The sequence below is a fragment of the Phyllostomus discolor genome, chromosome 1 (genome assembly GCF_004126475.2).
Source record: "Phyllostomus discolor isolate MPI-MPIP mPhyDis1 chromosome 1, mPhyDis1.pri.v3, whole genome shotgun sequence".
NCBI lineage: Eukaryota > Metazoa > Chordata > Mammalia > Chiroptera > Phyllostomidae > Phyllostomus > Phyllostomus discolor.
The window spans coordinates 33,525,828-33,547,330 of NC_040903.2; the positions used below are offsets into that span (position 1 = coordinate 33,525,828).

The window sequence follows — 21,503 nt, forward strand, 5'->3', positions numbered from 1 at the left end:
GACAGCCTACTGAATGGAAGACATGTTGCCTGATACATCTGGTGAGGGGTCAATATCCAAAACTTATAAAGAACTTACAAAACCCATCAGCCCCCCCCACCAAAAAAAAATCCAGTTAAAAAAATGGTCAAAGGACCTAAATGGACACTTTTCCAAAGAGGACATACAGATGGCCAATAGGCAAATGAAAATATGTTCAACGTCACTAATCATCAAAGATGCAAATTAAAACCACAATGAACTGGGGGGAGGGGGGTATAAGGGGACTAAATGGTAATGGAAAAATATAATAAAGAATTTTTTAAAAGAAGTACAAGTACACATAGTTACAGAATAGCCATGGGGTTATAAAGTATAGGATAGGATATGGAGTAGCCAAAGAACTTAGACACATGACCTATGGACATGAACAAAGGAGTGGCAAGTGGGGGATGCTGGGTGGAGGAGGGCAAAGCGGGCCAAATTGGGACAACTATAACAGCATAAGCAATAAAATAAAAATAATACAAAAATAAACTCTGTTTCACATACAACTGTAAACCCACACCCACACACAAAACCACAGTGAGATATCTCACACCTGCCAGAATGGCTGTCATCAATAAGTCAAAAAACAAGTGCTGGCCAGGATGCGGGGAGAGGGGAACCCTTTTGTGCTGTTGGTGGGAATGCAAACTGCTGCAGCCACTGTGGAAAGCAGTTGTGGAGATACCTCAAAAGTTAAAAATGGCACTGCTAATGACCCAGTGATTCCACTTCTGGGAAGTTATTGAAAGAAACCTGAATCACTATATTTGAAAGAACATAAACACCCTTATGTTCACTGCAGCATCATTTACAATTGCCAAGATTTAGAAGCAGCCCAAGTGTCTATCAGTAGATGAGTGGATGAAACAACTATGGGACATTTACATGGTGGAAAACTACTTGGCTGTAAAAAAGAAAAAAAAAAACATTGCTTGAAATAACTCGTACCAAGTCAGACCTGGCATCTTCCGAGGAAAACTGCACATTTGAGGGAACTGGTGTTGCTCGGACACAAAAGGCTGTGTTTTCCACTTTTGCCAGTCCGCTCACTTGCAATGAGCTGGAACCACAGCTCAGCCAGGCAGTAGTCAGTAAGTGGCTCTCTGCTCCCCCCACAGTTAGGTTGGCCACATAAAGGTGCAAGCAAGCAGGGGACAGGAGCGCTGCCCTCATAGAGCTCACACTCAGCTCAACTTGGAGAGAGAACATACACATGGATTTTTAAATAGGAAGGGGCAATCAAGGCTGAATGAACTCTTCAGAGGCACTAAATTTCACTGAAATACCAGGCACCTACCACGGCAGTTGTCATTCCAAGTCTGCTAAAGTCTCCATCTCCACAAAGACCCCTTGGAGCATTTAGAGGGAGAATGATGCCCCTCAGAACGTGTCTATTTGTCCTTTACCCAGAGCCTTGCAGCCTGTCTGTGGAGTTCAGTGCCATTACCAGGATATAGGTTGGTTTCTAGCCCTCCTAGAAAACAGGAAAATGCTCTATCTGGTGCATTTCCTTGATCTCTCATTTTAAATTGTCTATGTATCCATTATGGCCTGAGTACCTGACATATTACAAACATTACTTGTTTATCCAGAATCATAGGCAACTTGAAAGAGGGTTAATGTTTTCTCGCTGCTCAGAATACTGTCACATCCCAGTGAGGTTTAACGTTCTGAGACTGAGGTAAAATAAGATAAAGAAACTTTTTTTGCATGTTTGAGAAAATCTGAGTTACTCTGAAAAATATCTAAAGCTCCTTAACTTCCTTTGTTCCTCCTTGTTCTCTTTCTCCCATTTTACCTCCACATTTCCCACTCGTCCCCTTTCTTCATCTCTTTTCTCTTTTTCACAATAACTAAGAAAGACCACGTAATGGTCAACACACACCCATTTGTTAATTCAATGAATTTCTTTTCTTTTTAATTAATTTATTTTTATTTTTCAATTACAGTTTACATTCAGTATTATTTTGGATTAGTTTCAGGTATATAGCATTGTAGTCAAACAATCAATCAGGTACTTTACCAATCAATTAATTTCTAAATACTAGCATTATAGCAGCTTTTTTTGCCTTACTATATGCTAGTCATTCTGCTAAATGCTTTATACACAGTATTTAATTTAATCCTTCCAAGTCAATAAGCTGAATATTACTATTATCCCTATGTTACAGGCAAAAGGCTTAAGAGATTATGGAACTTGCCCAAAGTCCACTGGCTAGTCAGTGAATTGAGACTCAAACCCAGTGTCTGACTCCAGAGCTCAGGGGACTCGCAGAGAGTGAGCTCTCGGTCAGATAGTCACCAAGACACACTTTCAGGTGTGGCACAATGGCAAGGGCTTGGTGTTTGGACTTAAACAGACTTAGATTGAATCTCAGCACTGCCACTTACTGCCATGCAACTCTAGGCAAAAGCATTTCCCCTCTGAGCCTCAGTTTCCTTATCTGTAAAATGTGGGAAAGAATTTACAGAGTTATTGTGAGACAGTATGTGTAAAATTTTAAGCCTGGCACATACCCAAAGTTTAATAAAGTTTACTGATAGTATTATTTATGGGGAAAATAGCATTTGCCCCTCTGCTATCAGCTTCATTTAATTACAAACATATTACAAAATACCTTTATATCCTCCATAACCATTTGGAATTTATCATTAATGACTGTGTCTGAAGATTTCTCGAATCCGTCAATGTCTTCATTCTGTACAGTTCTAGAGGTTAATAACAAGTTCTGAAATGTTCCAAAAGATGTGTGAAGGAGCATTATGTAGCACCTCCATTTAACGGTTCCTGAATGGTCTTTTTTCAGCCTTTTGCCTAATACCCTCGGGCTTCGTTAGTACTTTGGATATTGGTCTAGGGAAGGATCCCTGAAAAACTGATGGAATGGAATAGAGTATTCCTCAACCATATGTCTTCTGATTTGAGCACCTAGACAGCTGGACATCAAGCTCTGGGTTCAGAGACCTGGTGTCTTCACCGACCCTCTGACCTTGTTCAGCTAACTTAGCCTCTGTAGTCTGACGTGCAAGGCAAGCAGTGATTTCACCGTTACTCCCAACTCTTTAAAATTGTCCTGTGAAAGGCACTTGAAAAATACCAAGTGATACGATTCAGCAGAAATGAATCTGGTGCATGCAGATTTGATTTCCTGCATGAAATTTCATATTGAAGGAATTTCCTATTGAAAGTGCAGCATATACAAAAGGTAAAGAAGGCATAATTCTTTTGTAAAGTTATGCCCCAAATTATAAGTTTTAAGTTATGTTCCAAAACCAAGCTCAGCAGCCACAAGGTCTTAAGTTTAATGAAGCTTTCTTCCTTCTTCAGTTAGGAAATGGAAGATTTTGTTGATCCCTGAGATAAAGTTTCAGTACTTTCGAAGCAACATAATCTAAGCCAAGCGGAGATGTCAGCAGTCCGTGCGTCGGCTCCAGCTCTGGTGGTGTCTGGGAGCCCAGTTAATGGCTTTGGCAGCTCTCAGCTTGTTTTTGTATGCAGTGCTTTCTCATCTTCATTTAGCCAAATTGACTGCCACATATGCAGTGGCTTGTGTTGATAAATAGTTGTTGACTCTTGCATGGAAATGCCTCACTTACTCGGAATATGGTGATTTTTCTTGATTAGCCTTTCTCAAATATTTTTGACTTGGATCTAAAGCAAGAAATATGTTTTATATCAGAATGTATGTGTGTATAAAGTTATATATACACACACACAAACACACATACAAGGTCTGTTCAGAAGGTATCCAGCCATGTGGTATGAAAAATAGAGACATTTATTGAAGAAGATGGGATACAAGAAATGTATATAAATGCTTCAGTCCCCTTCAAAGTAGTCACCTTGGGACCTCACATAGTTTTCCCAATCACCATCAGCTGCCCCATCGTATTTTCCTGAATCTCATTGATGGTCTGAAATCTATTCCCTTTCAAAGGTGATTTTAGTTTTGGGAAAAGCCAGAAGTCACAGGGTGCCAAATCTGGGCTGCAGGGGGGCTGAGTCACCAAGTCACCTAGGTGATTTGATGTTTCTTCAGAAAACTCTGCACAAGACATGATGCATGAGCAGGCATGCTATTGTGATGAAGCTGCCAGTCACTCATTGCATCATTCCTGAAAGCCTTCTGAATCACCTGAATAGTTTTTGCAGAGGCATGTTCAGAGCAGTGCAGAGACACAGAATTTGATGCACATTCATTGCTCTGCTCAGTCATTTTGAATGGGACGGCCACACAGTACACATGCTCACTCAACGGCGTCTGCCACCTACACTGACTAGTACAATGAAGCTGTCACTGCTCACACATGAGCATTCCAGTCCATTCTCCTTGGCTTCCTGGTTACATCTATGTCACGCAAACCATCCTCATTGTATTAACAGTGGCTACACTTTTTCCAGACAGACCTCGTATAATCTGGAAACAAAAACTTCATAAAATAGTACTCTTTCAATTTTGTATTCCACTCTATTCTCTTTCACTTAGTTTCCGAGGACTCTTGGTCATGGCCCACTAAATCGATTGCAGGATCCACTAAATGGGCTGTCACCCACTAATTGAAGAAAACTGGCCTGGGATTCCCCTTAGTCGAAACCTCCTTGGACTTCACATACCCTTGAGGAAAGACTTACACACTCTTTCTAGCTCACCCGACCCTCATCATCACACCATTGCCCCTATCAATAAACCCTCTAGGCGCTCAGGTAGACAGAGTGCCATCTGCTGCTCACAGGGCTTTTAGCCCTAGTAAGACTCCACTTTTTCTCATAGGGGGCCGGAATCCTAAAAACTGTATGAACTGAAAAACAACTTACTAATTTCTGTCTGCTAAATTTACTAATTCCCCCATTAGCTGGTATCAGAAATTTAGTAATTCCTATGATATGCCAGTGCTAGCTCAGTGCTCTGCACACAGTAGGACTACAGTCAATATTTGTTCATCAGTCCTAGCAGTCCCAATTACGCACCCATGGAAACAGGGCTCTTGCAGAGGTAGCACTGACCTGTGCTAGACAAAATAACACGGCTTCGTCATGGATGGGCTGAGTTTAGCCAACAGGATATAAAGTGGTAGGATTGTTAGGTGGAGTAAGAGTCTGGGTGGGGCATACATTCCTGAATATACAAGACATCAAGAAAAGCAGGCAGGCAAAATGCAGGGCTAGCAAAATCTGAATCTGCTGGGGCAGCATTGGTCCAGCAACTAAAGCTGCCTTTATTTGTATCATTGGCCCATAAGACTGAGGCTCTCTGGGGCCCATCTGACTTTGTCCCTCAGAACTTTAGAGGAGCCCTGAGTGGCTCATGTCATCTCGGATATCCTAGAAGTGTGTCTGAAGGCAGGTTGATGTGTTTCGCCCAGATCTGAGGCAAACATTTGATGTGTGAGTCAACTCACACATTAGTCACCTTTCTCAGAACATCTCACTGAGATGGACCGCAGGATGGCAGTGGGGTGGTGGGTGTTGGGGGTGGAGGTTCTGGGACACCATTCCTTCTCCTTCGGCGTTGCCCATCCTAGGAATAGGGACCCGGGTCCTGCCACGAACAGATGGAATGACTGGGCTCTCTTTTACTGGCTTACAGACTATGCTTTTTCTTCTCCCAAGGCCTGAAGTTCCTTACTTTTACTAAATAAGTACAGTGGTAACAAAACCAGTGTAATTTGGAGACCAAAAAAGGAATAGAGAAAGCATAATGAATATAGTTAATAGATAATTTATGAAAAGAGTAGTAAGTTTCATGAGCGAGAATATATAGTCTAAACTTGCCTAGCTTTTTAAAGAAACTTTATAGAATTTCAGAACAGGAGGGACTTTTGATCATAATATACAGTTTAGTCACCCCACTTTACAGATGTGAAAACTGAGGTCCCAAGGAGCTAGAAAATGGCACAGGTGACCACATAAACATAGATCTTTAAGATTCTGGGGCATGATTCTTCACCTTCACACAACTGCTTGAAATGAGCATCTCTCCTTGTTGTTAAATAGTGTCCAGAATTAGAGAAGGTTCTGCAGCAGGTCCAGTCTGCTGTGCAGACTGCACTGCTCTGCTCTGGATCCAGCAGATCCAGTGGTGCTTGAAGTGCCACTGACAGAGAGGGATGCTGTTGGGAGCCTTTGGCAGATCTCTTGGGGAATCACAGCACAGGCCCTTACCATGTTGAAGCAAAACCTTGCCATCCTCTGCAGATAACAGTGAACCTTTTGAGAAACAGCCTTTGTCTTGCTAATGGGCATTAGTAAATACTGAAGGCTTAACCATAGGTCACCTATGGTTAGAGCTGCCCGCTATGAACTGGGTGTTGCCTCACCCACCAGCCATAAAGCTGGGTGTGTGCAGCGGCACTCCCTGTCAAAGGGAAGTGGCATACCAGGAACACCGGAAACGAGAAGAGGCAAGGAAGCTTCTCCCCTAGAGCCCACAGAACTAGTGTGGCCCGGCTGAGAGCTTGACTTTGGACTTCCAGACCCCAGACCTTCAAGAGAATGCGTTTCTGTTGTTGCAAGCCATTTGTGTTGTTTTTAACAGCAACTCCAGGAAACCAATACCCTGGGTTTAGCTATAATCCCAAGTCTTTTTTTTATCTGAACTATGACAAAGATACCTCATTCTTATTCTGGGTTGTACACTGAAGTTTTTTAGATGAAGTTTATGACAAAAAAGAGGAAGTGGTATGTATGATATCAGGTTCAAGCAGGCCTCGAAGGCACAAATACCATATACAAATGTGAGAAGTGGCTCAAATACCCATGGTCCCCACACCTGCCACACTCTGTTCCCTCTCCCAGTCTGCTCCGATGACCTCACGGAGAGCTCCCCACAGCTAGCTGACTGAGGAAGAGAAAATGCAGGCCTGGCTCATGGATGGTTTTGCATGATCTTCAGGCACCACTTGAAAGCTGCACTGCTTTAGCCCCATTCTGGGACAGCCCTGAAGGATAGTGGTGATGGGAAACTCTCCCAGTGGCCAGAACTTCAGTCAATGCACGTGATTTTTCATTTTACTTGTAAGGAGAAATGGCCAGAGGTACAAGTCTATAACAATTCTTGAGTGGTGCCAGTGTTTTGGCTGGATGGTGGTGGGCTTGGAAGGAATGTGATTAGATAATCTGGTGGCACAGAGGTCTGGGGAAGGGGTATGAGGATAGACCTCTCTGAATGGGCAGAGGATTTGAATGTATTTGGGCTCATGTGAATGCTCACCCAAGGATAACTTCAGAAGGCTTTTATTAATCAAGTCCATTGAAGGAGCCATTCTCTGAATATTTGTCAGCCTTTTTACCCAGCCACTTGTCAATGGACCTATGAAAAACGGCCATGGTGTCAGGGATAGGAGTTATTCATGAGCTCAGCTTCATTGACCCGCTCACCAAGGCTGACAGAGACCAATACTGAGTCCTCAACATAACACCATTTCCTGGGGTGATGAGCTCCCTAGCTGATGCAGATTCATTACATTGGACCACTTCCATCGTGAAAGAGACAGTGCTTTGTTCTTACTAAAGTAGATACTTACTCCAGATATGGATTTGCCTTTTCTGTATACAGTGCTTCTGCCAAAACTGTCATCCAGGACTTATGGGATGCCCTATTTGCTATAATGGCACTCTATACAGACATCACTTCTGACTGAGGAAATTAATAGGCCATGTTCATGGAATTCACTGGTCTCGCTACATTCTCCATCATCTTGAAGCTGCTGGCTTGGCCAAATGGTGGAACGGCCTTTGGATGACTCAGTTATGGTGCTGGCTAGGTGGCAATACTTTGTAGGGCTGGGACTGAGTCCTAGGATGCAGTATAAGTCAGTATCCAATCTGTGGTGCTGTTTCTCTCATACCTGGGCTTCATGGGTCCAGGAGTCAAGGGTTAGAAATGAGAGTGGCTCCATTCACTATTACCCTTAGTGACCCCTTAGGAAAATTTTGCTCTCCATCTCCTTGACTTTAGGTTCTGCTTGTCTAGAGTTCTTAGTTCCAATGAGAAGAATGTTTCCACCAGGAGACACAGCAGAGATTCATTCTATTGAACTGGTGGTTGAGACTGCCAAAAAGTCCCTTTGAGCTCTTTGTGTCTCTCAATCCACAGGCAAAGAAGGGGGTTACTATTCTTATCACAGTGATTGATCCTAACTACCAAGGGAAAATCAGGCTGCTCCTACACAGTGGAGGTAAGGAGGAGCGTGTCTAGAATACAGGTGATCCCTTAGGGCATCTCTAGTACTCTCATATGCTATGGGGTAATCAAAAGCTACAACAGCCTAATTCAGGACAGCTCATGGCCAGGTTCTTCAGGAATCTACATTGGGCTCCCCTTACCAGGCAGAGAACCACAGCCCGCCGAGGTCCTTGCTGAGGTCAACAGGAATGTGGAATAGGTGGTGGGAGAAGACGGCTATACAGCCCAGCTATGACCACAAGACCAGCTGCAGACACAGGGACTCTAGCAGTTATGGGTATTTCTTCTTCATTTTGTTATAAATATCTTGGGGGGGGTGTGTATATAACAAATATTTTATTTCTTCTCTTATCTTCTTATAACCTGACACAAGATGTATTAAATACGAACTTTGTACATATCCCAGTATATAAGTTACAGGATAAGGGTGAACATTGCCCAAGGACTTGGCCTTCTCATCTGGGAAACATGCTAGTGTGTCTTCAGAGGCACGTGAGACATTGGTATCATGTCAGTGGAAGTTCCATTATTTTGTTATTGACTCTATTTGGAGATTAAGTATAGTTTAAGGAGATGTGTATGGGCACCAAGTCAACAAAGGATGGAGTGGGATGATATTTGGATGCGTCGACTTGGCTAGACTGTAGTCCCCAGTGATTTAATTAAACACAAGTATTGTTTAATTGAGCTGTTGCTCTGAAGGTATTTGGTAGATGTAATTAAAGTCTGTAATTAGTTGATTTAAGTAAGGGAGCTTTTTCAAGATAGTCTGGGTGGGCCTGGGAGCTGAAAAGCCTTAAGAACAGGGCCGAGGCTTCTCTAAGAAGAGAAATTCTCCCTGATAAGAGCAGCTTCCCCCTGTGCCCGCAAATTCCAGGTGCCCTTCCTGATGACTTCCCCTGAGGATTTCAGACTTGCTTAGCCAGCCCCCACCTGGCTTAACCAATTCCTTGCAATAAATCTCCTAATATGTCTTACACACACACATACACACACAATCTCCTACTGGTCCCGCTTCTCCAATGAAACCCCGATCAAAACAGCCTCCGGTGTCCCTACAGCTTTTGTTTTATCCATCGGTGCTGTCAGCTGGGCCCGCACCAGTCCTGCAGGGGTTGGGTGTTCAGTGAGTGGGACTGAAGGAATGTCCCGTGTTCAGCCCCCCTGTGGAGGTACGCTTTGTTGAGGTAGCTTGCTGCTGCACTAAGTAAGTGCAGGTCAAGGTAGCAGGAAGCTCCCCCTGCCATTATTTTCCACCCAGAGTTGGCCACTGATTCGCAGCACCCTCTGAAACTGGAGCAGCAGAGATTGGCAGTGAAAAGATTCAGCACCCACACATCTTCCAGTGTGTGGGAGCAATGTGGCCCAACACTGAGACTGCACGTTAAAAATCATAATCTGCCTCTGTTACTATTTCTAAATACTGTTTCTTTTGAATTGTCGTGAAACATAAAAGGGGGTTCGGAGACAGACCAATGGGGAAAACTAGAAAAATGGAAAATTGATGTGGTTTCAAGAAACAGGGGGCCCAAGACAGAGCCAAGTCATGCCCATTGAAAGATCCTTGCACAGACCTAGGGCAGTACAAACACACTTCAGTAGGTTCTCTTTAGACACATACAGTCAGTTCAGCTACAATGTGACATATGCATTGCTGAAATCAACACATGTTATGCAAAACCACAAAATGAAACCAAGGGCTGATGGGAAAAAAATGGGATAGTAACACAACACAAAAAAACGTACCAGCGATGTTTTAAAATGATAGGAACCTAACTTTAAAAAATGTGGCAGTTTCCACATGTTAAATGGTAACAAAGTCCATAAATACTACAATAAATATAACATTTTACCTTGAAAATGAGCTGAAGTTTGCTTGAGGACTGGGGAATCATTGGAGGGTGACAGCTTGTGAGTTACTGCGAGGTGGTGGGAGAGGGGTCACCCAGAATTGGAAAGAAAGCTGTGTATGGGTGCCTCATCACACAGGTGGCGGTCTGTGGTAACTGGTGGGTATCTGGGGTGTATGTGTGGGTGAGTTTCGTGTATTTCTACACACCTTGGTTCAGCTGGGCACAGTTTGCTGCCTTCCCCTCATGTTTCCCATGGATGAGATAGCATAGATCAGTCACTTTGGAACAGGTCTGTATGAAAGCAAGTGTGTGACTGCATGGCTGTCTGTACTGCATAGAGAGATTGTCACCCTCACAGCTCTTTGTGAGTTTGGCACAAGTTCATCTGGTAGCAAAACTCAAGGTGAGTATAGATGTCTTGCAGAAATATTGTATTTGGTTATAAAGTGCTGCCATGGGCCCCCCTGGAGTCTAAATATACCTTTGTATTATCTGAAAAATTGTGACTTCTAAGATACGTCTCACCTTAAGGGAGCAGGGCACAAGGATCCACATCAGTGTGTGTCGCCCTGTGTCAGGCATCACCATGGGTGCTGGAGAGGCGGAATAAACAAGGCTTGGTTGTCCCTGTCTCCAGGGCACTTGTGGTCTGGGAGCGACAGTGCTCTTTGTGGTATTGTAATAGGCATCAGCACGTGCACAGACAGCCGAGGAGGTGTCCTTCTCCCTGGCCCGAGTGTTCAAGGAAGGCTTTCAAGGGAATGTAACAGCTGCACTGTGTTTGGGGAGATGGTTAGGAGTTCCCTAGGCAAATGGAGAAAGGCATTCCAGGTAGGAGAACATGATTAAAGATGTGAAGGCACAGAATCGTAAATCGGCAGATCCAAAGTGATCTCGTTGATGCCATGCAACTATCATCACGTGGTGCCTTTGTTTGCTGGGGCTCCGTAACAAAGCACCACAGACTGGGCGGCTCAAACAACACAACTGTTTTCTCACGGTTCCGGAGGCTAGAAGTCCAAGATGAAGGTGTCATCGGTGTCTTCTAACTTGTAGATGGCCATCTTCTCCCATGTCACCAAGTGGCTGTGCCTCTGTATGTGCCTGTGTCCTAATCTCTTCTTATAAGGACACCAGTCATATTGGATTAGGGCCCACCTAACAGCCTCATTTTACCTTAATGATCTCTTTAAAGACCTTCTCTCCAAGTACAGTCACATTCTGAGGTACCTGGGGGTTAGGGCTTTGGCATATGAATTTGGGGGGATACCGTTCAGCTCCTGACACCTGGCGTGGCACACAGAAGTATGAACAAGGTGCAGAGAAGCCAGAGGGAGGTGTGATGAATTACCACCGGGCTTGGGGACTTGGGAAAGCTTCAAGGATCTAGGTCTTTGAACAGAATTTCATCACACCGAGAAGAATGAAAATGACATTTCTGGGTGAGGAAACGACACAAATCCAAGCTCTAGTCCTTCCTTAGGAGACTACGACACATGTCATAGCCCATCCACCCAAGTGCCCAGGATCTGGCGTTCCAGATACGGGCTGGTCACCCTGTTCTCTGCCTGTGACTGTGACCCATGGCTTGTGACAACTGCAGTCACTACCACCCCAGGCCTCTCACCATCTGTTCCTGGGACCCCTGCCCTTTTCTAAGAGAGTGTTATTGATCCTGTCTCTTGTTGTCAGAGTTCGCACAGCAGCAGATATCTTCCCCCTCTCCGTGCTCCCCCAGAAATGGAGAGAACTGTCCCCTCTTCGCCTGTGTGACTTGACAGGCTGCCGCGATACCCCTGCCTTCCTCTCGGGCCTCCGTCTTGTCGTCTCCCGGCACCGAAGAGCACGGCCCATCTGGCATGTTGCCAACTCCCCAGTCTTTGTTGAAACGTGCAGGGATTGTCGAGTCCCGTAAAAAATGTGATAGTTACCGAGAATTTGTGTATTACAAGGTATTTCTAGTGAGCAGTCTTTTTTTAACTAGATGGTTCCTTCTCAGAAGTATTCCAAAGTTCCAAAGCTAAGAAAGGCATTGCAGAATTCCCCTGAAATAGTGAAAGTATACAAATTCAGACAGTTGCTATGTTCTGTGTTTTAATATACGCTATTCACATATGTTAAGTATACACATTTGAAATCAGAACTTGACCTAAAACGTTAGGTTTATTTAACCAAAATGTTTTTGTCAACTCACTCAGGTTCACTGAGCAGGGTGGTCTGGCATGCAGGGGAGGTGTGTGTGTGAAATGCATGGTGCCTGAAGAAACCGAGTGATGTTTGAAAGCAACAGTGAAGGCAAGTGTTTCCAGAGTATGTCCAGAGGAACACGAGTCATGAAGGAAGTCTAGAAAGTCGAGTCTCCACGACCAGACAGGCTTGGGAAGCACTACACAACTTCTGCTCTTTTAAACAGCAGTAGTGCTATCAGCATATTACAGACTCTGGAAGGTCTTACGGTGAAGAAACATATTTAACTTTATTTTACCTGGAGTCTCCAGTGTCCTGGTCTTGGAATAAGAACCTGGGACCGACCCACAGAGCACAGTCTGAGAAACCCCAGACTCAAACATTTGTGATGCTCCAAATGAACTGTGATAGGAAACTCTGTTCCTCATTTAAAAGCATACCATATAAATAATCCAATGCAGAGAAATTGTATGCTTTTATTATTTTAGGTTTAGAAAGGAACATGTAAGAATTGCATCCTTATGACAAATGGAAAATGAATCACATTTGCTTGACTTGCCCAGTGATTTTTAATTTTCAGAATCTTCTATGTAAGCTAGCAATTATGATGATGCAGCCAGAAAATGGTAATTATGTCCATGAAATAATGGATAATGAGCACTTTTTTAAATGAAAAAAAAATCCCTAAAGTCATTATTGGATGATGAAAATAAGTTAATTCATTTCAGTACTTAAAGAATGATAATTGCTGTGCTCCCTGAAAGCGGTATATATTCATATATAGGTTCTTTCATGTGAAAAATTACAAGATAAAAATGGTGAAATAGGAAGACAATGTGGCACCCACTGTCTTTTCTCCAATAAATTCACTCTTACATCTTCAGATGGTACATTTCCAGAGAGGCTGGTAAGCAGATGTTTCCTAGCTAGTAAGAGATGGGATCAGGATTTGGGCCAACTATTCCTATCTCTGGGGCCCGTGTACTTAACCCCTAACTAGAGCTGCAGCCAATTAAAACAACAGTTTAATAGAACATTTCTTCCTTCCCCCTCTCCGCTTCTCCCCACTGCCCTAACCACCCAACAAAAGTAAACTTGTGTTTTCAAGTTCTAAAATGCCATCTTTAATGTCGGAGAACACTTTGCTAAGCTAGACTCCCTCTCTGTGGCAGTTGTTTTGGGGGATATATCACATTAACATTGCAGAAGTGCTCTGTTTTACTACACTGTTAAAGTTGCTTTGATCTCTTAGGCCCATCTGTACACATATGCTCACAGTAACAGTTGGTGTTTCTTGACAAGGATATGGCTTCTAGTGATGACCATGCACTTGATCCAGTTGATTCTGTGGAGACAGACTGTTAATACAGCCCCAAATTATAAATTGACCTTAAAATAGTTTATTTAATGCATATTTCTAGACATAGGTCAAGTTTTCATAGTGGTTGTTGTGGCACAGAATTGCAAATGTTTCATGAAATTGAGGTACTTGTTTGTATGACGTGAGAGATGTTATGATGAACTTAGAGAATAAAACTGGGGGATCAAGTAAATATGAGTATAACTCCTAATCTGATTTATAAAGTTTCCTTCCCTGTGGATGTCGCTCAGTCGCAATTTGCTGTGTGAATGTAGGGTGGGCCTCAATATGGTTACTGGGGCTTTTCATAAAGTTAGTGCTGGCAAATTAATTAATTGCCATAGTTGATAGTAAAAATATCATAAAAACAAACTTTTAAATTTTATTTAAAATATAAAGATACTTGTAACAAAACATATTATTAATTTTGAAAATAAGGAGGAGGGAAGTTACTTTTTATAACCAAGATCTGACCAAACACCAAGACTTCGGAGCAGACTTGTAAGCTTCTGCCTTCTGACCCCTCCTCCAAAGAGACATTGGTGTTTCTCATGGTAAGATGGAGGGGTTCTTGGATGGGGAGAGCAGGTAGGTTTTACTGTTCTGTTATCTTCCTGATAATAATCAAGGCATTGCTGAACCAGCCTTCCCCAAGCACTTTTGAGCAGTGTGCTCTCTGACACTTGGACTTTGGCACGTCTTCCAGGATGATAGGTGTGCACTCGTGCCAGGGCACTGCCCCGTAACGTGCAGCGCAGAGCGCCAGAGTGCCTGGTTCACCAGCAGTCCTCAGACGGGCCAGCTCTGCACCAGAAGGACGGGGCCACCCGCAGGAGGCCGTGCTGTGCTTGCAGGCAGCCCACCCGGTTCTCCAAGCCAAGGCTTCCATATCCTGACACCCTCTCAAGGCCGTTTTTGTCCCGGCCTTGAGTTTGTGTTCAGTCTTCCCAGGCTATCTTCACTTTATGCCCCGCCCCCCCCCCCCCCCCCCCCCCCCGCAATATGACGAGCGCAACAAATATTTAATGTGGTGGCTGCCACCATTCTGGACATGAGGCAATACAATGGACCAAGCCACCCATTAGTTAAACACACAATAACCTGTTCGAGAAACTGTAATCTGTCTCTAATAATAGTTAACCCCCTTGATTCAGCTCAACTGAACATCACCAACTCCGCCTTGAGTTTAGAACAGTTTTTTCCTATAATAAATTCTGAAGTAACCTAAAATGCTCTAGGTAGCTTAAAAGCTGGATTAGTGGGCCCAGACTTGGAGTAATGATGTCATAACTAATGTTTTTAGGATTTCACTATGTTCTTTTAGAATATTCCCGACTAGAGAATTTGGGGCTAGCTATTTCTACAGTGGGAAAAAGATGATAGATGTAAAGGGAAAGAGGAAGAATTTATCTCAGAAATAAGTGAAATGTAGCATAAATTGCTATTTGACCATTTATAATGATGCCCATTTATAATGTGTCATTTTCATATTTTGAGCCTTGAACTGTCACAGAGAAAAGATTCACTTATTTCATCAGTCAGTGCCAAAGACCATTATAATAATGTAATGATAGCTATAGTGCCTTATAGAAATTTTTTAATTTAAAATTTTTAATGGACTCATTTTAGGTAAGGTCAATTCTTTTAGCACTTGCCTGATGTTCTTTGGTGGTCCTCATAATCCACTGATGGTAATTTAAGAAAATTACTTATTGGAGATTTTGCTCATGGGAACCAGAAGTAGGTATCATGAAAATCTTGGGCCTGTACTCCTGAATAAGTCACCACTGGAAGCAAACAAACACTCTGAAATCAAACCTTCCAATTTTTTTTTAATTTTTACCATTTTTTAATGATATTGTCTCAGTTGCACTGCACACATTGTCTTTTAAGTAACACACAGTGAAAATTGAACTTTCTTGAGGACTACATGCCTGGCACAAAGCCTGAGGTATGGGAGGCATCTCGCATGTTAGAAATCTGCTTTCCTTTTAAATGTAACCTAATACAGCATTGTTTCAGGGACCTCTGCAGTATGAGGTCTGTCCCGCACCCGTACTAAGGATCCCAGTGTACGTCTCTTTGTAATTGATGACTACTTTACCTGCTTCCTCGCTGTCTCATGCCACTGCTTAGAGCAATGTGGTCTAAAACACTTCCTCCTCACGGCAAATTTTATCTCAGGAAGGCCGGGACTGAAGATCACCAGAGGAAATGAGGCGACCACTTTAGATGTCTTTAACCTCATTGTTATACCTAGATCTCTCTAAAGACCCTGAGCTCTGGGACCTCTGATACTAAGTTGGGGGCTCCTACCTTTGTGTTCTTTGCAGGTATTTTTCTGTTCACGTTGTACATTTTCAAGTTTCCTTTTCCCTGGCTCCAGCTTCAAAGACATGTTTCCCATAACATAGAGAAGTTATTTCATCTCGCTGTGCCTCAGGCCCCTCGTCTGTAAAACAGGGGTCTTAATGGTGTCTACCTTATAGAATTGTGGTGAGGATCGAGCTAATATTTGTAAAGTTCTTAGAACAGTGATGCATAGTAAGAGTTAAATAATTTAAGAAAAGAATGCCCTGACCACTGGATAAGTGGTTCTTTAATCTTCTTTAAAAAAAAAAAGGAAAGGCCTGCGAAGATGCTTCTGGTATGGGATGATTTATACTTCCTCTTCCAAGACAGGAGTGGAGTGATGTGGAGGAGTTTGTATCTGAAGAAGCAGAACTGAAAGGTATTCCCTGAAATATCTGTAGGAGATGCTGGCCAGGAGCCTCGGTCCTGACTAGATGAAGTAATAATATAGGGAAAGATGTTTGTAGCAATTCTTTTGGGGGCTCTTCATCGTAGTTTTAAAAGAGACAAGAGATAAACCAGAAATATATGGGCATGGAGAGAACTGGGGGGCAAAGCTTACACCGAGAGGTAGCAGTTTCCTTCTGTGTCTAAAAGCTAAGCCAGAGTGATTCTCAGGGGACACCATATACGCATGTAAGTTTTCTTAGACAACTGTCTGGCTTACGTGTTTTTCTTCCGTGGCAAAGGGCAGGGGCCATCTGCTTTGTTAAAGAAAGCAGACACCACCATCTCTGTCCGGCATGTGCAAGGGGGAGCGGTGCCGGCCACCATGAAGCCTGGAACCCCTTGGGGCTGCCTCCAGGTGCTTCTTGGGAGCCGGGAGGCAGAAGACTTGCTGTGCTCTTGGCTTGTGTCCACCTGACTGCGTGAACAGGGGCAGGCCCTGGCATTCCTGGCACAGGGCTCCGTCGCTCGTTCCCTCTGATGGCTGCCCTTTGCCCCAGCTCCCCGGGCCGGAGGCGGCTCAGCTGTAGTTTGCTCCTAGGCTCCGAGGCGCAGCCCTGTCCGACTGCAGCAGGTGTTTGTCTTGCAATCCACAGACAAAAAGAAGGGAGGCAAGTTCCAGCCTTTTAAGAAGTTGTTCGGCAAAAGGAAAAAGAAAGACACTTCGTTTTCCCGGGAGGCGTCAGCAGGAAAGAAGAGTCACTCTCCTCCGAGCATCAGCAATGGAACCTTCTCTTCTGACGAGGAGACCCTGGAGGACAATCTAAGGTAATAACTCACACTTTTTGAGGGGGAGGGTCTTGGGCAGAGTGCCGGGGTGGGGAGTGGGATCCCAAAGGAGGCAGGAGCGGAATCGCAGATGTGTTCCCTCTCTGGGAAGGTGGAAGACTTCAGAGTGCCTGGTGTGTTTTGTGGAGAAGTCACCGGGGGAGTTGGGAGTTGGTAGGCAGGTGTGGCCTCACTCCCTGGGGGAGCACAGAGGTCCGAGCCTTCATTCCGCTGCCCTCTCAGCGCTAGGAGGCTGTGTGTCACTGGCTTAGCTCAACAGGGTTCCTTGGATTGAAAAGGACCTTGTTTCCATGTCTCCTTGTTTGGCAAAGAGAAGGGGTGGTCATAGATTAGCTTTTACACCCATATCAAGGACACAGACTGCTTGGGCACAGGGTAGTCACCCTTCATGCCCCTGGCCATCTCTGGTGACTACCAGAACCTGCCTGCGATAACATATCAAATTCTTCTCTGTTTTCTATTCCTTTCCCCCTCTCCCTCTCTGAGAGCAAACACAGGCACTAAATCTGGCCATGGCAGTGTAAAGAATGCAAAAAAGCAGTGTCAGAAGGTACTCTCTCACCTGAGTGCTGGGAGCTGAAGGCGGACTCAGAGTTGGTTAAATTCTGCTGCTGACAGCTTAGAAGTCAGCCCCTCCAAGAAGCTGTGCCCACTGCCCGGTCCCACTGCCCGATCTGATTCGTGTGCCCTTGCCTGCGTTCCCCTAATACCACGTGCCTGGCTCCTGCTGGCTCTTGTCACTTTGTATGGAAATCATTGATTTGCTTGTCTGTCTCTCTCACTCGACTGCTAGTTCCATGAAGTCAGGCACCAGGTTCTATTCAGCCTCATCTTAAGTGATCAAAAACTGTTTCCTGAGAATGCCTGGCACTGCATAAATAGCCCTAATGTAGTACAGGGGGTCCTTGAATAACGTTCGCTTCAACATCGTTTAATTATAACATTGACGAGGATAAAAAAGTGACACCCCACCGGGCAGTGGTCGGCATGTGTTTCCTCCCCACCCCCAAGCTGTGTGTGCGAGGTGAGCTGGCTTGTCCACAGCGTCCCAGGCTGAGTGAGCGTGGTGGGGAGCGGCCCTGCCATGGGAGGGCGTCCTGTCCAGGGTTGGGTCTCCCCTCGTGCACTGAGCTGCAGGAACAGACTCCAGCCACCGCCACCCCGAACTGCAACAAGTGGGTTGGGAAAAAGGGATTTTACTCATTTTTACTAATCTTTTAAAAATATGTGCGTAACTCACATTTATTTCAATGTTTAATATTAGAAGTATTGGGGGTCTTTATTTTAGACGTTTAGTGATGTTCTTGTGACCAGAAATATAGACCTCAACTCTTATTTATATCAGCCTATAGTAAAATTGGTTTCATTATGTGTTGTTTTGCTTAAAGTTGCAGTTTCTGAGAACCTGCTTCTGAGTGCTGTCCTCCTGTCCATGTTGAAGGGACAGATGATGTAATCTATGATGTTTTTACTGTATTTCAAGGACAGGGACAAAAACATCCTCCGTGGTGTATATCAGTAAGCAAATTCTCGTAGACACCACAGTTAAGCACAGATGACAAAATCCTTAGGCAAGCAGTGCATCTAAGCTCTACAAGTGCTCCTCAGCGGTCTTACTATCGGCTCTTGTTGATAAACCTACATTTATGTGACAGATGCTGTATTTTATCCTGTCTTTATAATGAAGTTGGAAGGATAAGCTTTGGGTGCAGGGTTTTTTTAAGTGTCTCTTTAGCCCTAGCTGGTCTGTCTCGGTTGGCTGGAGTGTTGTCCTGTAAACTGAAAGGTCATGGGTTCAATTCCCAGTCAGGGCACATACCTAGATTGTGGGTTCAGTCCCAGTCAGGGTATGTATGAGAGGCAACTGATGATGTTTCTCTCTCAGATTGATGTTTCTCTCCATCCCTTCCCCTATCTCTAGAATCAATAAGCATGTCCTCAGGTGAGGATAACAACAAACAAACAAACACACAAACATCATGTCTTTAAATATTTTTTAAATAAAAAAGATGGGAATATACAAGTCACTTAAAACACATGTTCCCCTTTTCTTCTTGGAAATCGGCAATGGCTATATAAATTCACCCACAAAGTAAATATTACGTTCCCTGCTTACAGTATAGCTGAACTTCTGATTATTTGTCCTATTTAGAGATGGAGAGAAAGAAAGATGTTTCCAACGATTCTTAGTTTCAGTTCCAGCTCCATCAGTTGACGTGTTACTTTACATTGTGTAATGATTCGCAACATTTCGGCACCTTTTACTTGCCATCTCCAAAATGGACAGCTCTCACTAAAACACAAGATTCTGTTCACGTGATCTTGGGCAGAGGTTCCAAGGAGGCAGATTTCAGTCCAGTGCGAGGGAGAATTTCCTAATTACTAGAGCTGCCTGAAAATGGGGAGGCTGGGTGTGTCTGCATGGGTGGGGACTGATGTAGGGAATTTGGACACTGGTGAGAATTTAAAGGATCTGAACTTTAACTCCAAAAATTTGTAATTCTAGATATGTCTCCATGGCTGAAAATAGCTCATTATTGATCTGCTCCCTCTGCCTGAAATTTCTCATTTCCTTTGGGCCTTTAAAGCATTCTGTTCTTTCTCTAGGTTAGAAGCCTTCATTTTTCCTTGGCTGCTGCTTTTAAATTATACATGCCTGTGGGAAAAGCTAAACAGTAAAACAGGATCAGTTTTTTACAACTTAATGTAACTTCCTTTATTAATTAAATACAACTAATATTGTGTTTCCTGAAGTGTGTGAACTGGATGTTAAATCTAAAAAGGGAGAGAGGGTCATTTTGGCAAATAGGTTTGGGAAATACCAGGCCAAAACAAATTAAACAGGATCCTTTACATAGGACTTTTGAGAGCCTTCCCTATGCTAATGTGCCCAGGGAATCTGCAAGAGGGAGGATGTAATATAGAGCATTTCCAAGATTGCTTTAACCACAAATGGTTAAAGCAATTTTTTCATAGAGAGTATCCTGCAGCATACATTAAAGCTGCCAGTTATTGAATTTACAATCTGTTACAATCTGTTGTGCATAGATGAATTCGTAATATTTGCCAAAACATCTGAGATTGACATTACTATCCCCATTTGAAAGGTGAGAAAGCTAAGGCTGGAGAGCAACTTGCTGGTAAGTTACTGAGTCACAATTCAAACAGTGAGGAAGACCTTCTTAACCCTCCACTGTTTTGTGGCAGCCTCCCTAGAGAAGCTAGTTACGTGGCCCTGAGTTGTCCTGCTGGTCCTGAGTCACCAGACTCGGGTGTTTGTCTTCCTGCTTGTTGCTACCTGACTGGGGCTCTCCTACTCACTGGGGCTCTTGTCCTGCGTGCAGTTTTCTGTCTCACACCCAGCGTCCACTATGTCACGCACAGCTACAGCGCTGTCTAGTGAGCATCAGCTCTATGCCACAGTGAGAACTGAAGGAGCTCCATGAGGGTGAGCTTGCTCTGGGACTGCAGCTGTCAGGGAGGGGTCCAGAGTGGGGAGCCCTGGAGCTGGCTCCAGAGGATGGGCAGGGTTTGGAGCAGCTAAGACACAAGGCACAGGCATTTCAGATCTGGAATGGCAGGAGCAGAGACTTCCACACAAGAATGACTATGGCAAATAGAATAGGAGGGAACTTTCCAACTCTCTCTATGAAGCCAGTGTTACCCTAACACAAAAACTGGGCAAAGACAAATGGCTACAGATCAGTATCGCTTATGAATATAGACATAAAAATCCTCAACAAAATACTAGCAAGCTGAATTCAGATGAATTATACACCATGATCAAGTGGGGTTTAGCCCAGGAGTGCAAGATTAATTTAATGTACAAAAATCCTTCAATATTAATACACCATATCAATACAATAAAGAACAAAACACATGATCATCTCAAGAGAAGCAGAAAAAACATTCGACAGAAGCCAATATCCTCACATAATAAAAGCACCTGAATAGAATCAAAGGGAACTTCTTTAGCTTAATAAAGGGCAACTTCAAAAAATCCACAGCTGATATCTTACTTAATGGTGAAGGAATAACTGTGTTCTCCTCAAGATCAGGAACAAGACAAGGTGTTTACTCAATACTGTATTGCACTATAGCACAGGTTAAATCTGGGACAATTAGGCAAGAAAAAGAAATAAAAACCATCAGTCTTGCCAAAGAAAAAGTAAAAGTATCTCTGTTTGCAGATGCCACAACCTTATATGTAGGAAGCCCTAAAGAGTCCACGAAAATAACTATTGGACTAACAAGCAAGGGCGGTCAAGGTTACAGGATACAAGATGGGAATTGTTGTATTTT

The 21,503-nt window shown here is 43.7% G+C and overlaps 1 protein-coding gene across 4 annotated transcripts in view; it reads left to right on the forward strand.

Moving 5' to 3' along the window:
- Positions 1–21,503, forward strand: part of CRACD (capping protein inhibiting regulator of actin dynamics) — a 240,523-nt gene that overhangs the window by 176,606 nt on the left and 42,414 nt on the right. For all 4 annotated transcript variants that reach the window (XM_028505970.2, XM_028505972.2, XM_036020866.1 and 1 more), the window contains one exon: positions 17,009–17,180. Coding sequence is in view for 1 of the 4 variants with exons in the window: in XM_036020852.1 (XP_035876745.1) it covers positions 17,009–17,180 (172 nt within the window). In the remaining 3 variants the exon portion in view is untranslated. The remainder of the gene's footprint in view (positions 1–17,008; positions 17,181–21,503) is intronic.